Source organism: Eupeodes corollae, chromosome 3 (genome assembly GCF_945859685.1).
Source record: "Eupeodes corollae chromosome 3, idEupCoro1.1, whole genome shotgun sequence".
NCBI lineage: Eukaryota > Metazoa > Arthropoda > Insecta > Diptera > Syrphidae > Eupeodes > Eupeodes corollae.
In genome coordinates, this window is record NC_079149.1 from 66403108 (window position 1) to 66423257 (window position 20150).

At 33.5% G+C, this 20150-nt stretch overlaps 1 protein-coding gene across 2 annotated transcripts in view; it reads left to right on the plus strand.

The window, feature by feature from the left end:
* The window catches only part of LOC129948807 (uncharacterized), a 104278-nt gene that overhangs the window by 48842 nt on the left and 35286 nt on the right, over positions 1 to 20150 (plus strand). For both annotated transcript variants that reach the window (XM_056059856.1, XM_056059854.1), the window contains exon 11: positions 5807 to 5939. In XM_056059856.1, the coding sequence (XP_055915831.1) occupies positions 5807 to 5939 (133 nt within the window). The remainder of the gene's footprint in view (positions 1 to 5806; positions 5940 to 20150) is intronic.

The following is a 20150-nucleotide window of genomic DNA, read 5'->3' on the forward strand; positions in this document are numbered from 1 at the left end:
CCATAACCTCTTAAAATAAAGCTATGATCGATAAATAGTGCACAGATTACTTTACCAAATAAAAGACGTCCGATTACTTTGATGATTCAATAGAGAAGAGAGTTTATTATTTGACATAAGATTAAATGACATTTGTAATAAGCTTTTATTATAGTTATCCGGATAGTGCTATTAGACTAAGATAAAAGAGTTGTTCAATGATAAATCAGAATAGAACTAAATGGAACACTATTATATTATTTATTACAACAATTGATGAATCTCTTCTTCGTTGGATTAGAAATTACCTTTCTAACTGTTCAATAAAAGTTGTATTGGATGGTTTCAAGTCTGAAATTCATAAAATAAATGCTGGTGTACTCCAGGGCTCCGTTTTGTCTCCGACTCTCTTCCTTATATTCATAAACGATCTTTTGTCTGTCACTTCTAATCCATTAAACAGTTTCGCCGACGACAGTACCCTAAGCTTTCATATTCGTTTCTAGATTCACATCCTTGTCCTTCGGATGTGGAATTTAAACGGCAGCGTATGATAAGCTCATTAAATTCTGATCTTGACAGCATTGACCAATGGGGAATCAAAAACCGTGTAGAATTTAAGGCTTCGAAAACTCAATGCTGTCTCCTGTCGTTAAAGCGTAACCCAACCCCGATGCCGCTATCCATGAGCGGCACTTGCATCCAGGAAACTAATCAATTATCAGTACTTGGTATGAATATCACAGATCACCTCTTATTAAATGATCACATATTCGATATCGCCAAAAATGCTGCCAAGTGGTTAGGATTTCTCCGAAGATGCAAGACATTTTTCACCCCTTCTGATCTGGCTATAATCTACAAAGCTTTTATCCGTCCAAAGCTTGAATATAATTCGCATATCTGGGCAGGTGCCATGCCCCCAAAACAAGTTTAAATCTCTTGGATAGAATTCAAATAAGAGCTTTAAAAATGATAGGCGACAGAACTATAATCGAAACTTTAACATCGCTAGAACACCGTCGCAATGTTTCATGTCTTTCGTTATTTTATTGATATTTTTACAAACAATATTCTGTCGAATTAGCCAGTTGCATTCGACCCCTTAAACAATTCAGCCGTAATACTCGCAATTCTAGGAATGCTCATCAGTTTACCCTTGAGCTCAGTTTCGGGAGTACTGTTAAGTACAGAGATTCTTTCTTAAATCGCACATCGAGGATGTGGAATGCTTTGGCCAACTCTATTGTTCTCTCCCATTTTGATGTTCAGAACTTTAAGTCCAATGTGCATCGGTATCTCCTTTTAAATCCTTCCCTATTTTCCTAACGCTCGCACTGTGTTTAAATATAAACATATAAAGGGTACCCCTTTAGTGCTTGTGAATATAAAAAAAAAAGTAAAGGGCTGGAATTCGACAGCTGTCAAACTAAGTTGCTAAGGCAATTATATTTTGTATCAGTTGAAAGTCTAACATTTACGAAAATGGATCTCTTAACTTTGGCACAACACATATAAATTGTTAAAACCAATTAATAAAATGGTCATTCTGCCATAGCCACATATCGTGCTTTAATCGTCCATACGCAAGCAATTAGCAAAATTGTGAAGAAATTTGAAGAGACTGGATTGGTTAGAGTTAATGTAAGGCCTGAGCATCATCTTTTCGCTCGTACCACTGAAAAATCTCTTCTATAAGAAAGTGTTGCCGAAGACCCGAGCGTGTCCATTTCTCGTCGTTCTCAGTAATTAAGACTGTCTTAGGAGCCAGCTTAGCTATCATCGAAATCAATCCGGAAAAATGTTTGAATCAATATTTACGGTGTTTCCGTTTGATTAGAAATAAAAACTATATATTGATCGTTCGGAAATCACACAAAGAGATTTTTTGAGAAAAAAAGTATAATTACGCATTTCTTTTTCTCTAAAAATGTATTTTTCTATTTTCCGGATGGAAATTCATTTTCCTGAATAGGTGATACTTTTATATTCAAAAGTAAAACGAATCGTTCCACTGATTGTGTTCCGATTTCAATGTCAGATTTTTGTCAGTAAAAATTTGTCGGTGGATTTCAATCAGGAAATTATTTTCAATAACATAAATTTGTAATGATAGCTAACAAAATTCCAATGTTTGTTTTCAATTATGAAAAGCAATGATAGCTATAACTAGCGCCTAACAACAGCTCACACAATAACTGAAGCCAGCTGACCGTTTACAACGTCTTAGATATTTTGGATATCAGGCGATGGACCGCGATTTTTCGATCAATAACAATTTTTTCTTCAGAGACGAAGCACATTTCTCATTCGGTGGTTATGTTAATAAAAACAATTGTCGTAGTTGGGGTTTTAAGAATCCTCAAGTAATTGAAGAGAGGCCATTACATCCACAAAAAGACACTGTTCGGTGCGCCTTTGGTTCGGAGGTGTGATTGGACCTTACTTCTTCGAAAACGACTGTCACCGTTAATTCGGTGCGTTATGGTCATATGATAACCGAATCTTTCTTGCCTGCTATTGAAGAAAGTGGTTTCAACAAGAAGGTGCCACGTGCCACACAACTCGAGCGTAATTTCTCGTTGTGGCAAAGTCAACCGGCCACCAAGATCATGCAATTTGACACCGTTGGACTTTATTTGTGGCGTTACACGAAAGACTGTTTATTTAGATTAACCTTTAACTCTCGAGCACTTAAAAACCAACATTTGTCAAGTTATGGCTGAGATACCGCCCAATATGTTTCAAAAAGTGGTCGAAAATTACCTTAAAAGAATCGATGCTTGCAACAATTCGCGTAGTGTTCATATAAATTGTGTATTGTTGTCACACATAATTTCAACGTTCAAACTTTATAATAAAAAAGAAATATCATGAAAAGAATATTTTATATGTGCTTTATTTAGTTGTTCTTTTGAAACCGGATAATTTGGAGCATGCAAGTTGGAACAGACCATTAACAACCAACAAAAGTAAAATATCAGTGACTAAAACCATAAACTAAATAAAATTGAATTTCAACTCAAATATCTTATCAAAAATTTGAGATATTGGCTTTAAAATGGTTTTATCTTTTAATAAATATTGTTGCCAACATTCAGTAACATTTTGAAAAAAACGAATTGGCAGTTTTCTTACGAAGAATAAAAACCTAAACAAAAAAAAATTAAAAGAAAAAGTTAGTGAACATTGATTTTCGACTCAAATATCTTCAAAACTTTGAGATATTGGCTTTAATCTACTTTTATCTTTTAATAAATATTGTAAGCAACATTCAGTAAAATTTTGAGAAAAATCGAATGGATAGTTTTTTTACAAAAAATAAAAATAAAAATTAAAAAATAGTTTTTGTTTTTCAACTTAACAGTTCTTTGTTTCATACAAAAACACGTTTGCAAATTTGGTAAAAATTGAAATTAACAAAACTATTTCTTTATATGAAAAATATCGTTGGTAATTTTAAATTTTTTAAGAATAATTTAATTGACAACTTTTTTAACCTAACACAAAAATGTACAAACTATTAAGCAAGACAAATCGACAGACGGGATGGGACGTTGTCAGTGTGGGTCGCACCCCAGCCTGTTTTTTTATTTTAAAAATGTTCCCCATTATCATCTTCCCTATCAGAATTTAAACATGAATTTTCGAAAAGTAATCCTGTCTCAATTTTCTATGTTTTAAATTCACCATCCTTTTTTCCCAAGAGAGTAATAGGTCATGAATGTATGAATAAGTCGAACAACCCTTTTCGTCAGTATCGGACAACGTTAAACCACCGTCAAAGCAGCTTATAAAGGTATTAATCTACTGGCAAAACGTAAATGGACTTTGGACAAAGACCAACATGATTTACAAAATCATTAACAATCTTCTTCACGATATCATAATATTGACGGAAACTTAGGTCAACAACTCTATCTCGGACTCGGAAATTTTTGACTCCTCGTATCAAGTCTTTAAACGTGATCGTAATAAGTCGGACGATTCAAACGCAGCGCCGTTGGTGACGGAATTCTTGTCGCTATCAACAATACTCTCACTAGTTACCTGATTGACGACTTTCGATCAACAGACATTGAAATACTATGCTTAATAATTAAAATGGTAACAGGGCATTTCTTTATTGTATCAGCACATATACCTCCAAGCTCCAAGAACGAGGTTTATGAAAAACTAAACAACTGTATAAAAAGTATTTATATCCTTTTGGAGCCTGAAGTCGAAGTACTGGTTGATGTTGATTTTAATTTACCCAATCTCTATTGGATTCAAATTGACGACGATAACTTCTTTTAGTAAGTGGAATTTTGAAAAGCTTTTTAGCTTATTATGTACGATCAATTGGGATCACTTATTTTGTAACTTAAATATTGACGATATGTGTAACATTTTTTATTTAACTCTTTTTGACTGTTTCTACAAAACGATTCCATTTAAAAAAATTCGAAATAACTTGAGTGTTCCACCACGGTTTGATTGTCACGTTAAAAACTTAAAAAACAAAAGGAACAAAGCTTGGATAAAGTGTAATCAAATAGGAATTCATAATAATTATAGGACGTTCATTATAATAAAACCACTTTTCAGTGACTACTCTAACATCCTATATGATGACTACATTCGGAAAATTAAATTAAACCTTAAGAATAATCCTGATAGTTTTTGGAAATTCGTTCGTAAGAAGAAAGCATGTGGGTACACTAACTTAATTGATTCGACATCAAATAGTAATGAGCCGAGAATAATTGCTAACATGTTTGCAAACTACTTTAAAGATGCTTCTGTAGATTATAATACTATTAGTTTTCCTACAACATATACCACTGTTTTAAATTTCCCCCACTTAAATTCTATCAATTTCGTTTTAAGTCTTTAATAGTATCCTACAGCATGGCGAATATTGACATACAACTCTCAACCATTCCTGTGTTCGAGTAATTGCAGGGATGGAAGGGACCTACAGTTTATATGCCGAATCCGAACGGCTAATTTGAGAAGACAAGAATTACTCTTGAATAATTTGTCAATTCCTCTCAAGAGGCAGTACCTGTGAATGAAATTTTAGGTGGCCCAGGTAACCATCATGCCACGAGTACTACAGCTGCTCCATAGTACCAGTACATAAACGGTTCTAGTGTCCCCAGGGTAGTCACCTTGGTCCTATTCTATTTGTTTTATTTATAAATGACTTGGTTTCGATCATACAAAATTCGTATGTCTTAATATATGCTGATAACATTCAAATTTTCAAAAAATTAACTACATCTCTACGAAACCATTGAATACTAATTTAAGCAGATCAAACTATGGTGTACATAGTTCCTTAAATCAATTAATTGAAATCTGTAATAAATCTTAATCTTGTATTAATTCAACAAATAATAATATAAAAAGTACAAATTGCAAATTAAATTTGTATAGCATTCCAGTTTAAGTTTATAGATTTTAAGTATATACTAAAAATTGTTAAAGTTAGTATTTAACGAATTATAAATAAATAAATTAATAAATCAAATTATGCTCTATTTTTGTTATTTAAAAAAAAAACATTTAACCGTCCAATCCCGAAATTCGTATTGTCCTAGATTAATCCAAAATAGAACAAAAATGGGTTCTTACTTAATCAATGTACAGAAAGATAAATATCAATTTTTTCAGATAGGTATTCGAAAATTTTTTTAATTTTGTTTGTGTCAATAAAATATAAACAAATTAGTAAATACAACTTAACGAAGTAAATTAAAGAGTTTTCCCATAGATTCGAAATCAGAAAAAATATTGTTTTTATGTTTTCACAGCTCTTCTTTGTTTATTTTTCTTGCAGGAATGGAAGCCATAATGTCGGAATTCTTTAATGACACCTCTACCGCTTTTTATATTATTTTAATTGTTTGGATGGCAGATCAATACGATGCTATTTGTTGCCATACCAGCATTACAAAACGCCACTGGCTTAGGTAAGTCCAAACAAAAAACATAAAAACATAAAACCAAACAATTCATTGAGTTATGGAAGAAAACAGAAAACTTATAAAGCAATTAGAAAATGAAAACAAAGTCCTTCAAAAACTTTCAAGTAAGCGTAAGCCGCTACTTCTGACAGAGAGGTAGATATTTGTTTGGCTTTTGGTTTGGTGTGTTGCTTTTTATATTTGTTACGATGCGATGCTGCTAATTTCTGCTTAATTGTTTCAATTCGTATTTAAATCCGCGTTTCAACGAGTCCTCCAAAAGATTAATTCTCCTTAGAAGTTTCTTATGTTTTGGCGTATACCAACGAGATACCTGTTACCTGAATTCAAAGAATTGCTAATAAGCCAAATGATATGAATTCTTCAACGAAGACTCCAAGAGGGAACTGTTTTTTGTTTCTTTTTAATTCTCATAAGCTTTATTCGTTTTGATAATTTTATTGTTGTATTTTGCTTTGGTGGGATTAACGAAAATTCAAGAAATGGTTAAGATGATGCTCGTCGCTGTGTTTTGGGAGTACGAGTACTTGTACGTCAGACATCAGGAAATCCAAAGGTGTCGTTATTATTTTTATTTGTTTCAATTAAAATACTAGATGGCAATCAGCGTAATTAGTTACGTTCGGATTATGATCCTTGGCCTTTGGATGGGGGTTGAGGAGGTGGTATTATATTTCATTGGTTATGCAAATGTATAAGTACTTGAATTCGCACTTCCTAATTGTTTGCTAATTATTTTAAGTAGGTGCATTGGTATAAGGGATAAGTGTTAAATGATATGCAAACAAAACAAACTTATGTGTTGGAAACAGAAACGGAAAAAGGTTTCTGTTAACAATAAAAACACATTTTTAATACTCTACCAATATATTATTTAATCCAAGTCATGAAGTTATTATGAAAGTATTTTCCAAGGGTATGTTTTTTTTGTTTGAAAAGTACATAAGTACACTGGCCGACAAAATTACGTTTTTTTTTTTGTCCTACAAATAAAACAAAAAATCATTTGAAGTATTACTCGTAAGATAAATAATTTAAATTAGAAACTCACCTTTAAATTTTTCTAACACTTCACATCTTTTAACAAAAAATTGTATGATGATTTTATAAATTACCAGTACTTCTCTTCTAGATACAATTTAAATAATTTTGTATCTTATTTAGTTTCTAGAACTTTCATTAGTTATGAGTCTTTACTCAGCTGACTGTATACCAAGTTTTGAGCAAACCTTGAATTTAATATTTTCATAGTTTTGAAAAAATACGTTTTTTGAGTTAAGTTTTAGTGCTGATTTCGAATGCAAACGTTCATTTTTTTGTTTGGAATATTATATAGAATAACTAGCTGACCAGCCACAAGTTGCTCTGTCATACAAATAATTTCTAGAGAACCCTTTGCTAGAAAAAAATTACTTATTATTAAGGATGTGGCATATAAGTGAGAGAAATATAAAGCACTGTAAACGGTGACAAAATATTAAAATAACAAATCACCAAACAATTGTTTTTAATTTATTAAAATTATAAACATATCGCTAATTATGACAATACTACAAAAAAAAACTTTATGATATAAATACCTTACCCTTAATACAACAGAGTGTACAATATCTTTTGTGATCCCATATTTTTCCAATCTTTTTGAATTGAATTGCAAATTTGTGGGTATAATAGGGATTCGCGGTAATTATATATTTTTACCTCGGAATTTGCAATTTAGAATTATGGCTTTGATAACATTTTTTATCAATTTTTTAATTACTAATCGCGTGCCGTTGCACAACCGTGGCGGGTTCAAATTACGAAGCAAAATTACCGGAGATCCAACCTTCAGTTCTAAATTTTCGTTTTCGAACTTTGATGACATTCGGAAACGCATTGCCAGGTAAGAAAAATCCGAATGGGGATCTGTCATTCCGTAAGTACTAGATTTCTTATCCGCATTAGAAACAGAGCGTTCAAAATATTCGGTTTCGAAAATATTGCATTCGAAATGCATTACAGTAACCGGTAACAAATGTTGTATCCTGAGATTTAATGACATCCAAATTTTTTCTCTTTCTGCCAGCCTCTTATGATTTGTATATTTTGTGTGTACATCGGGAAATATCTGGTCAATGAGAGCATCTTGTGAATCAATAATCGTGCAGAAATCGATCGGCAATTTTATGCATCCAGTTTCATCGGTAGTAACTATTCCGTCGCTTTTATCTAACAGTTGTTATGATAATGTTTCAGTGGATGGATCTTGATACATTTGAACACGCATAATATTTACTTTCAGTTTTACTTTTTCAACACTATACCATGATGATAGCGATGATTTTAAGCACGCGTTGATCTCATCAGCGTACGTTGAATGCGAAATAACGGAAAGTGTTTGTATGAAAAGGAGTAACAGAGTGCCGCCTAATAGTCTGTCGTTGTTTTTTATATGTTTCAATGTTCAACGCTTCAAGTGACTTAACCAAAAATGGTTCTTCATTCATTAGTATGATATTACGAGCAACGATCGCTGCAATTTCTTAAGTATTGTGTTTAGTTCACGATTCAATTCAGTGTCTATTAAATAAGATGCATTTCGATTTGGTAAATGCATACCGAAATGTCTCAGTAGTAAGTAATCATAACGTAAAGATCCTCAATAGCAGTAAATGCTTCATTGTACATAACGTCACTGAATAATATCGTAAGATCGTTGCACCGTGTACAATATTAATGCAATTAAACCATAGCACTTAAGAATATAAAAAATTGATAAAACGCTATTCTCAGAACTACCGAATGTATATGCAAAATTTCATTGAAATTGATTTAGCCGTTTCGGAGGATTATGGCAACTAACACTGTGACAGGAACATTTTATACATTAGATATAAATATTTCAACTGAATATTAAAGGAAGGGATTATAGAATTGTAATTCAATCTCATATTTTATCGAAAAGAATTTTAAAAAGCAATATGTCAAAATCCTGATGTGATACATTAATTTTAAAGTATGATTTCAATTAAGGCCACCAAAACCCATTAGAAATGTACAAACCTTTTTGACCAGTGATATTTTACATGATATTAATTTGCAGATTTAAAAAACTAAGCAAACTTGAATACAATTTTGTAACTTAAGCTAAATTGTGAGGAGTATACAAATTTACTTTTTAACTAACTATACATCGTTTGATGCAGAAATACCATATAAAATTTGTTATCTGAATTAAAAGAAAATAAGAACAATAAAATTGCACAATTTTAAAGATGGTTTTGCTTTAAAAAAAAAATATGTTTAAACCGAATTAATTTGCATCGAGGAGATTGAACAACTATCAGTTCTAGGTATGTGCATCACAAACACCTTGTTCATGATCACATATTTGACATTGCCAAAAATGCTGCTAAGTGTTTAGGTTTTCTCCGATGATGCAGACGTTTTTTTATACCTTCTGTATAACTCTCCTATTTGGGCTGCAGCCCCAATAACGTACTTAAGTCTTCTGGATAGAATTGATAAAACAGCTATACAAATAATAGGAGATCGCTCTCTCACCGAGACATTTGCTTCTCTTGAACACCGCCGAAAGGTTTCATACCTGTCATTGTTTTATCGTTATTTTTATACACAAAGCTCTAGCGAAATAACCAATTGCATTCCTCCCCTAAACAATTCAACCATAATATACCCGTACTGCTAGGAATGCCCATCAACTTACCCTTGAGCCCAATTTCGGATGTACTATTTAGTACAGAGATTTTTTCTTTAGCCGCACTACACTACACAAGAATTAGAAATAATAAGAAGACATTATTGATAATATGAGAAGATCTTTTAGTAACAATAAGAATAACTGATTGGAAGAACATGAAAAACGCTTTGAATGCAATGAAAGAACTTATTAAAAGCATGTGAAAATCTTGTTGAAAGAATTAGAAGGCCTTTTAAAAAACAGTGAAACTCTCTTAGAAACGATGAGAGGAACTTTTAAAAAATTCATTTACCTGTGGTTGAAAAATATCAAAAACATATACAGAATTTCTGCTAATTTCATTTAAATAAAAGACGAAATAGATACATATGTTTAATCAAACAATTTATTCTTTTTTTTTCCAATAAAAGGTAACAAAATAGGACTGATGATAGTATCAATAGGCTAGTGTATAGCAACCGTATTGTCAACGACAGCTGTTCCTCTGTTTGGAATTGCAAAGTTCTTAGTTTATTTGTTTTTCCAGTAATCTCTTATAGTTTCCCAAGGGGAGCAATTATGTTGGAGGCAACATTTGTTTTTAGAAAGTCCTCTGAAATATTTTAAAATGAAATCATAATAATGTCTATTAGCCTTTTCAACATTTAATGCAAATAATTGTATACATTATGTTACTGATATAAACAAATAAACAAGAAAAATTGTTAAACAACATATAAAACGGTTTTTGTTGTTTTAACTTCCGAAATAAGATCTTGTTCTTCTTCGGCTTAAACAATTTTTGTTCCTTGTTTTTATGTTCCACATTAACCCAACTAGAAAACAATTTGCCTTTTAGATTTTTCCCCAGTTTTCGACCTAAGTAGTAAGTTTCCTAGAAATACAAAAAAGAAAAAAGTTTATAATTTTAAAGAAAACTAAACAAATGCGAATGTTATTATTTGTTAACTAGATTATGAATTAATAAAAGTACAGCGATTGGATTCGAAAATATTGCAGACCTTTCCCAATAAGTCATACACTTGGTTTTTGCCCATGTTTTTGCAAATGTTTAACTTCAACTTATGAAAAACTCTTCAATCCAAATGTCCAATAACTGGGCATGATATGAAGTTATTTACAACTCAGTGGGAAAGTCCTATAAAGTGAAGTGTAAAATTCAGTTCAACTTTTAATTGTTGAACTTTTTTTGCTGTGGGAAAGATTCCTGTTATGGCATGAGCACACTAATCCAAGTCTCCATTAGTTATTTTTGCAGCGTTTCCAATTAATCTTTCTACAATACCATGAATTAAGTATTTCTGTATTTTGCTGTCTAAATGGCCATTTTTTTTTCATAAAATATCAAGAGAAGTTGGCCTTCAAAATATGACTTAAGAAGAGCAGTTAGATCTATTTCGGTTATCTTAGAAACATGTGAAGTGGTTGACGCTCTTTAAGATGTACTTACTTACTTGAGGTGGCGCTATAGTCTCCTCTTGAAGATGTGGATGAATTAAAATAATTCTATTTTTTTCCAAGCCATTCAAGAATCTTTTGGGTCGATATGATAGTGTACCCTGATGACTCCATAAAGGGTATTTTAACAATAAAATAACAGACAAATTCAAATACGTTTGCATACGTAATAAGAATTTGTTTATCAAGTTGTATTCACAACAAGGTCAACACAGCTGCAATCGGAAATCTACCCAAGGACGGCTTAAAAAACAACAAATAACAATTCCTTCATTTGGAATTGGCTTATGTGAACACAGCTCAATATATGTACACCCTTAACTTATCTTTGACTCCTGTGTAGCATGGTTAAACAACAAGTCGTCAAGATTGACTTCTTCAAAGTGATAAGTAATGTGGTATTCATATGTTTTTATTATTAAATAAGAATTTTCTTATTAAAAAGGTTTTCTTTAATATCACTTTCTTATTGATTTTAAACAGTCCTTTTTCTCTCTTTGTGATTGTAAAATTGTAAGTTATTCGAAGATTAAAATAATAATCGACGTGCAAATAGATATTTAACTTTATATCAAAAACAACTCTATTAAGATCTTTCACTTCCGACTGTTTATCCAAAGCAAAGTAAGATGAGCAAGGGCTTTGTATGTAGCTGTACCATAGCTTTAGAAACTTCTTTTGGTAACAATTTTTCTACCATTATTAACAAAAATTAAAAAGATCCCACAAGAATATACATTCATGAAATGCTGATCGAAGTGAAGTCAGATCTTAAGCCTCCAAATTTTCCTGTGAAATGTTTGCAGTCGCATATGTGTATTAAACATACGGTTAAAAGAATTAATAACTGCGAACATTAAAATAAAAACTTGTGTCTTTTCTCTCCTTACTACCAATTGTAAAAGGCTTAAAGGCTAAACTAGCAAGATTTTTCATAATTCTCAGGATTAACATACATACCATGAATTGTATTAGGCATGGAACTTAAAAAAACAAAAGAAGTTCTTAATTTTCATTAAGGATTGTTAAATTCAGTAGGTATTTGTGTTCTAAAAATTGTTGGAAATAATGTTTGTAATACTCTTCTTACATTCCCTTTTATGTTTAAGCCTCATTTACTCAGGGCCCTTTATTTATTTTCTGTATGCAAAATAAACGAAAATCAGCAAGGCCACCATGACCATCAGTTTTAGCAAACTCTTTAAACCGCAGAGTGGTCCCGTTCTTGCTTGTTTGTCGAAATTTCTAAAATACAACAGTTAGGCCTTAGAACTTAGGCCTAGTGACTTAAAACTCTCAACCATTCCTGTGTTCGAGTACTGTTATCAGGGATAAAAGCGACCGACAGTTTTAAGCCGAATCCGAACGGCTAATGTGATAAAGTATTTTTCATGACACGAATTACTCTATAGAATTTGTCAATTACTGCAACCATGAAAAAAAAACTTTAGACAGCCCAAGCAAGGAATAAACCCAAGACCTCTGTAAAACAAAATGTATTGGAGTCATCACATATCTCTTCTGGTTTTTTCTTATATAACCGAAAACCTTGAAACGTCAACAATTGTCAACATTTTCAAGTTGATAAATCAAACCGATTACAATGAACTATATGAAAAATTAATAATTATGTTTTAAGACAAAATTCACAAAAACTACGAACAAAAATAAATAAAAAGAGGAATCGTTATAAAAAAAATAATACTAATTAATCGATTAAATTTTTAAATTCTTCTTCTTGCACTACATACAAAGTTGATTATTTCTTTCATTAAGTTTTATTAAGTCCCAATTACAGTAACTATACCGTTGCCAACCTTAATTTCAATTTCCTTTTTATATCTTGTAAAATGTACATATATGCAGGAGTAGGTATACGAACAGCACATAAAAGTGCGCTTAAAATTACCATTAAATTTTTGCTCTCCCTCACAATGTCATATCTTTCATCCTGATGTTGAAAAGCTCTGGCTGCCATCATATATCGTTTCCAGGCAACTGCACCCTCTGCAATTTAATATTTTTTATTATTATTAATTCTATTTTTTTTTTCTTCTTTTTTTTTTGGCAAGAAAAAAGCATTCCACAATCAATAATCCCAAATTAGTCAAATTACTTTGTATCGCTAAGCAAATGACATTCCATCGATATTGGAGGCCTAATTAAACACAAACATCACATTTTGCCTTGACAAAAAAAAATTGCTATTGATAAACATCACAAACCATCCTTAGAAAGGAAAGAAAAAAAATATTTAAGAAAAATAAGCTTACGAAAATTTGCATCTTTAGAAAACAACTGGAGGAAAAGTTATCCCTTCTCGGCAACATCACGCCCGAATTCCAATAAGCCCGATGTACAGTAGGTTGGTTACATTCAATTTATTTCTGTGGTGGTTCAACAATTGCAGAAAAGTGCCACTGACTCCATCGAAAGGAACATATTTAGGGGAAACGTAATTAAGTAGAATAAAACATTCAAAACACCGAGCGAAAAAAGAAATGCCGAAAGTTGAAAGTCGAAAGTCGGGAGTCAAAAGCCCAAAGTCAAGTTCTAATGTTTGCGCAGCGAAAAGGCCTTCTCCTTTACATGATGTTTGTATACCTTCGAGTATCTGTGTATGAATGTTAACTCTTACCTGCGATGTTATTATTTGCGGCAGCATCATCAAATTATTTATTTTAATTTATACGCCCTCCGATGTCACACCGCGCTTTATGTAAAAATCTTCACCATCATCCACGAATACATCATTTAGAAACCTTTTAAAATATCCTAAGCGGGAAAAATAAGAAGCATGATGCGCCCACTTGCAGCTATGGCAACACACTCCTACAAAAACAACCCCCTGAAATTAACTTATTGGGCTTGAGATATAAAATACCACAAATATGGCAATCACAGAGGGTGAAAGTAGACTAAAAAAAGAAAGAAGAAAAAAAAAAAAAAACTGAATAAAAACACAAAATAAAAAGAAAACAACAAAATTAGGAAGGGATAATAAAAGGAAGAACCATGTTTTCCTCTGGATTCCTTTGATGTAGTGTGCAGAAAATAGAGAAAAAGAGTCTTTGATTCCAGAGTTCTTATAATGGAAACAGTATAAATGTATCTATATACACGACTGTGTCTACATCTATACGTGTAAGTAGCCTGATGCTTGGAGTTTTCCCTGGCTCTTGATTTTGCCGTCATACACTTGACTGTTACTTGACGTAGAGCTACTATACCTTAAAATAAAGTACCTAGCATCATCCCCTTTTGTCGACTTCGAACTTCAATATATATTATCAGTGCTGGATCTTGTAACTTTACGTTTACTTTATAATGAATAGCTGATGCTGGGGCGCCCAAACCTCATCCTCAACTCAAAGCGTTATGTTATACGAATTGCAACAACACTTAGTCTCAACATCTTCTAACAGTTCGGTTTTAACTCTGGAGCTGGATTAGAGCAAAAATCAATATTCATACAAAATTTGATGACTAGGAATCTAAAAACTGGGGTTTTCGTCAATACTTCGAGCTATAGTATTCTCGAGGACGCAGACGGCTTCGATTCTTCACATAACTGACTTTTCCACCAATTTCACTATTACCGCCCGAGAAGGTGCTTTAAGACCACCGCTGAAAGTGCTTTAATTGTGCCAACTATGATTCTTAAATGTTCACCATTTTTTCTAAGAAATTAAAGAATAAACTAAAATATTACTGGTGTTAGATAAAAAAATCAATGACAAATTTATAAATCTTCGGGGTGTTAAAGCCCGGTTGTCTGTTTGTTAGGCTGTTAACCGCGGTGGTAAGCTGACTTCGTGTCAGCGTAAAATTGAAGATCTCCTTCCTCCTCGGTTAGTATATCTATAGCACACAGATATCTGGGTTCAGGGTGACGTTGCTGGGTGTTCATCCTCGTTTTCGTGGTTGTTCAATCCTCCCGCGATCTTCATGGCTGTTTGGAACAGATACTTGTCCAAGGGAATTATTTTGACTTCGTCGTTGACTCTTTTGTTGCTGAAGTGTGTCTGCTTCTGGTAGTTGAGGCAGAGTCCGTAGGATTTTCCTTTCGAAGGCGAGAATTTTCTTCATGGCTGTCTTTGCGTAGCTGTAGGCGATGATGGGACGTATTAATTGCTTGTAAATTAGCAATTTGGTTGGCTGGCTGAGTCCCGTTCTTGTTTTGAGTAGCGGGTTAAGGAGGTGCAGTGCCAAATTAGCCTTTCTTAAGTTAAATTTTAACAACTCTTCGAAGTGAATACCCAGATATTTGGTATTTCTCTCATCCATCTGGGAGTGAGATAGCACTTCCTCTGCACCTTGTCGCCGATCGACCTCTACCGTTGCTGGACCTTCGGAAACAGACTAGTTCCGATTTTGTGGTATTGATTGTTATTCCCCATTTCTTATAGAAGTGGAACAGTCTTCTAAAATAGGACCTTATCTTCCTGGCTGCAATAATAGGGAACTTCGATAAAGTGTATGTGAGCGAGTCATCGGCGAAAAGAAGACTCTCACAGTCGCTGGATGCGGGTTGGTCGCTAGTCAGCAAGCTGAAGAGGAACGGTCCAAGTTTAGAGCCTTGAGCTACTCCGGCTCTTATGATTTTCAATGAAGATTTGCTTTTTCCCAACTAGACAAAGAAGTTCCTGGAAGAAAGAAATGAAATGAATGGTCTAAATTGGAAACGCAGTGTACAAAAAAGAGTCAAAAAAGCCACTGTAGCTCTCTTTTCTTGCAAAACAAGCTATTGGTAATAAATGGGGCTCACAACCCAGAATCACGTTTTACACATCGGTAATCAGACCGATTTTAATATACGGTGTGGCAGTATGGTGGAATGCTTTAGAGAAAGCTAAAGCCCCGATAAATTAAATAAAGTCCAACGTTCAGCTTGCCTATGAATAAGCGGATCGCTTCGCACGTTCCCATCTCCGGCACTGGACACCCTTACTCTACCTAACACCTCTTGACATATCTAGCAAACAAATAGCTGCAAGATCTGCTATTCGCCTCAAAGCTTCGTCACAGTCCACTAAAAACAAAATTGGCCACTCCGTAAGACTACACCATCCCCCAACTGCAATTCGACAGAAACTTGGAAAATGAGTCAATCCAATTTTATACAGATGGTTCGAAAACAAAGTAAGGGGTTGGTGGAGGAGTGTACTCTGAACGACTGAAGTTAATTCTCCCCATCTGCCTTCAAAATCATTGTAGCGTGTTCCAGGCGGAACTTTTGGCAATAAAAGAAGTCTTGTTCTGGGTTAAAGAAAACGTGATATCCGTATTTTCTCAGATAGTCAGGTCGCTATCAAATCTCTGGACTCTGTCTCTACAATCTCTATACCTGTCCATAACTGTCGATCATTTCTAATGGACAGCAGTTTAATATTAACCTTTGCTGGGTGCCGGGCCATAGAGACATTCCAGGTAACTGGAAGGCAGATGAACTCGCCAGGAACGGTACAGTGCAGTCCATCCTACCACGTTTGGCACACACTGACATACCAATCGCTACTTGTAAATTGTTGCTAATGCAAGACGCTACGAAAAAGGCAAACACCAGGTGGAACAACATCACCTCGTGTCAGTTCACGAAAAACATCTAGCCAACACTAAATTTAAAGCGTTCAAGGCACTTGCTATCTCCAAGCGGTTTGCATATAAGCTCGATAATGGGCGTCATAACCGGACACTGTTTAATAGAAATGCATGCCACGCGGTTAGGCGTATTCTTAAATGACTTTTACAGAAGCTGTATCGACGAGGAAGAGGAGGAAAGAATTCTTCACCTTCTCTGTACATACTTTGCTCTAGTTCAAAAACGCAAGAATTACCTAGGCGAATTTTTCTTCAACGATCTAAACGATCTAAATCATATCAGCATAATCAGCCTCTCACGTTTCGTAAGTGACTCAAACTGGTTCCATTTAGTTTAGGAGGAAGCCTCAAGACTGGCCTAAGTGTGTCCGTTTCCAACATGAACAGCCACTTTAACCTATCCTAACACAAGGTGGTTATTACCTCCGTGAAAATGTTAAAATTTGCAAGGACCGTATGACCTTTATAAAAATAGAAAAGGATTTAAGAGAAGATACCGGTGTTAATTTGTCTTAAAGCTTTAAATATAAAAATAGGATGACTAAGCATTTCATTTTGCTAATCCCTATACTTGGCAGTACGTCCGGAATTGAGTTCAATTGGATCATCAAACTGTTGATGAATTGTACCTTTGTTTTAAGTTCTACGTATTATTAACAGTTATCAAAAAACTCTCTTGGCTCAAATAAAATTCTAAAGAAATTATTGTTTTTGTTCAGACTAAAAGCATATTTTTCCCGAGCTATAAGTCCGCTCTTGTGTATACACCAAACATCATCATCATGTGAACAACTTGTATACCTACTGCTCTTGTACTTCAACTTATGTTTTCAGCAAATAAGTATTGTGTGACAAAACAAATTATATAGGATGTAGATTTTTACGGATGCTTCCTGCTCTTATACATCCATATATGTATATTCTATGTATATACATATGTATACGTGAGGTGCTGCTGGTTGTCGGGGAAACACATCATTATTTTTTCAATCAGCTATCTGTTGTTTTTTTTATCAACATAGCTTGACGTTGCATTTCGACAAAATGAATGGGAACGTTCCCAAATTAAAATAAAAAACTTTTTTCTGTCGCGTTCTCATCTATAGGGTCGCGGAAAATGTCCCAAACAATTCAAAATTTCAACCAATTTACGCAGTAGTCGAAGGAAAATTCTTTTTTAATTGATTTCATATTATGTTCGTGGTTTTCAAAAATGGCCGGATATATTCCTGCCTGAATAAACAATCTCTTTTGTTTTTTAATTCTTAAATTTGAAACAAAGTTATTTTTTTTAAACCGATTGTTTTGTCTTTCGAAAATAAGGATTTTAAGCAATTTTTCATTTTGAAAAATTATTTATGACATGTTTTTTGTCGGAATCTTTTTAGTGGAATGCTTAGCATTTGTCAGAGATCTATGTATTTTTCTTTCCAGCATGAAAAGATGTTATCGAGTTGCATAGATTGTAGTTATTTGGGTTCAATTAAACAGTATTTTAAATTAAGTTTAAGGAATTACCTTCAGACAAAATAAAGAAGTTGTACTACAATTAAAATTAAACTTTTATTTATCTATCATTTACGCTTTAAATAAAAGTACATCACTCGTATGTATACCGTAGTTTTGCAAATATGCGCTGTATGAAGATGCTGCCTTGCACCTACCCTGTGAGTGTTACTGAAAAGAAAGGTATACATGTTTTTCTTCAGTATTTTCATAGCTCGTACTGAAACAATCAAATTCGACAGTAAATACAAATAAAAATAAAAAATCAGGATGTATAGAATCTTTTACAGTTTCTATTTTTGTACTAATAAGACAATCAGCAATGCACAGATTTCGTCCTACAACACTGATGCCAAAATCGAAGTGGTATGACGATGAATGTAAGAAATGTATGGAAAAGTCTTTCGCTCACAGAAGAAATTACCTTGAACAGAATAAAATATATTAAAATTTGTGTGTAGACGAAAAAAGCAATCATATTTATTCATAGCGGCTGGGAAACATGTAGACTCAAAGTCATTCTGGTACAATGTACAGCTTTTGGGAGGTCGCAGCAAGTCATCGTCTTTAAGTAATAATGTTGAAGATTGGTCACATACTTTGAAGGTTTACTACTGCCAGATCCTGACCAGAATTCCATCAGTTTTGCCCTGAAAAATGTTTCAATCGATGAGCTAGACTCTCCAAAATGTTTACAGACGAGAAATTTCCGAGCTACTTTCGTTTGGCTAAAATATTTCCTATATTTAAAAAGGGTAATCCGAGTTCACTAGAAAATTATAGAGGAATTTCAGTTATGAGCTCATTAAGAAAACTGTTTGCACAAAAAAGTTGTACGTTAGGTTTGTAAATTGGATTGAAAGAAATAATTTGATAAGTCGGTATCAGGCTGGTTTCCGGGCGGTCCTTTCAACAATTGATCAAATGTTTGCTCTTATGAGCGTTGGCAGGCGTTTTATCGACAAAAAAAACCCTTATGCACTTTGTTCGTCGATTTTAAAGGTACTTTTGATACCATCAACAGAAGACCACTTTTATATAAGCTAGCATTTATTGGTCTTTTAACCAAATTTATTCGGATTTATGAACAACTTTCATTAAACACGTCTGCAATGGTTTGTAATGGTATATCTACTTAATACCGAAACAGGTGTTCCACAAGGCTGTGTATTGAGTCCGCTGATGTTCGTTTTTATAATCAATGCTATTGATAATAAATTACTGGGAGGCGTCAACTATAGCGATTTATCTTTGAAGATTTTGCTCTATGTTGATGACCTGGTGGTGTTCTCTGATAACCCAGTGATATTGTAGCTTCAGATAAATAAACTTAAATAATATTGCGATTCGTGGGATCTCAAAATCAACATGTTCAAATCTAAAATTAGGATTTTTAAACCTTAATACTAATGTACGAAATTGGACATTAGATGGTACCACTATTGAAGTTGTAAGTTTTTAAATATCAAAAATTATATTAAAGGGAAGCTGGTACTAGCCAAATCAGCTATAAACTCGATGTGTTCTAATTTTTGTTCAAGAAGCTTCGTGGAGCCTACGTTGAAATTTAAGGTTTTTGAAGCTACCGTGAACAGTTGCTTTTGTTTTGGGAATCAAATGTATGAATACCAATTTCTAGAGGGTATGGAAGTTATTCAAAGATTCTTTTTCAAAAGAATCTTCCGGCTGCCGCGTAGCACGCCTAATTACGCCATATATTTTAAGTCCGGGCTTCCGCAAATATATGTTAGAAATTGAAAGGCCAACGCAAATCTTATGAAAGTTATGCATAGACCTCATAGTAATCTGCACAAGCAAATCTGCTTATATCAATCCATTGTGGATACTCCCCTTTGGCATGCTTAATGCAAACAACAAAGAAGAATGGAGAAATACTTTTTACAACTGCATTTCGATGGTTGATGAGG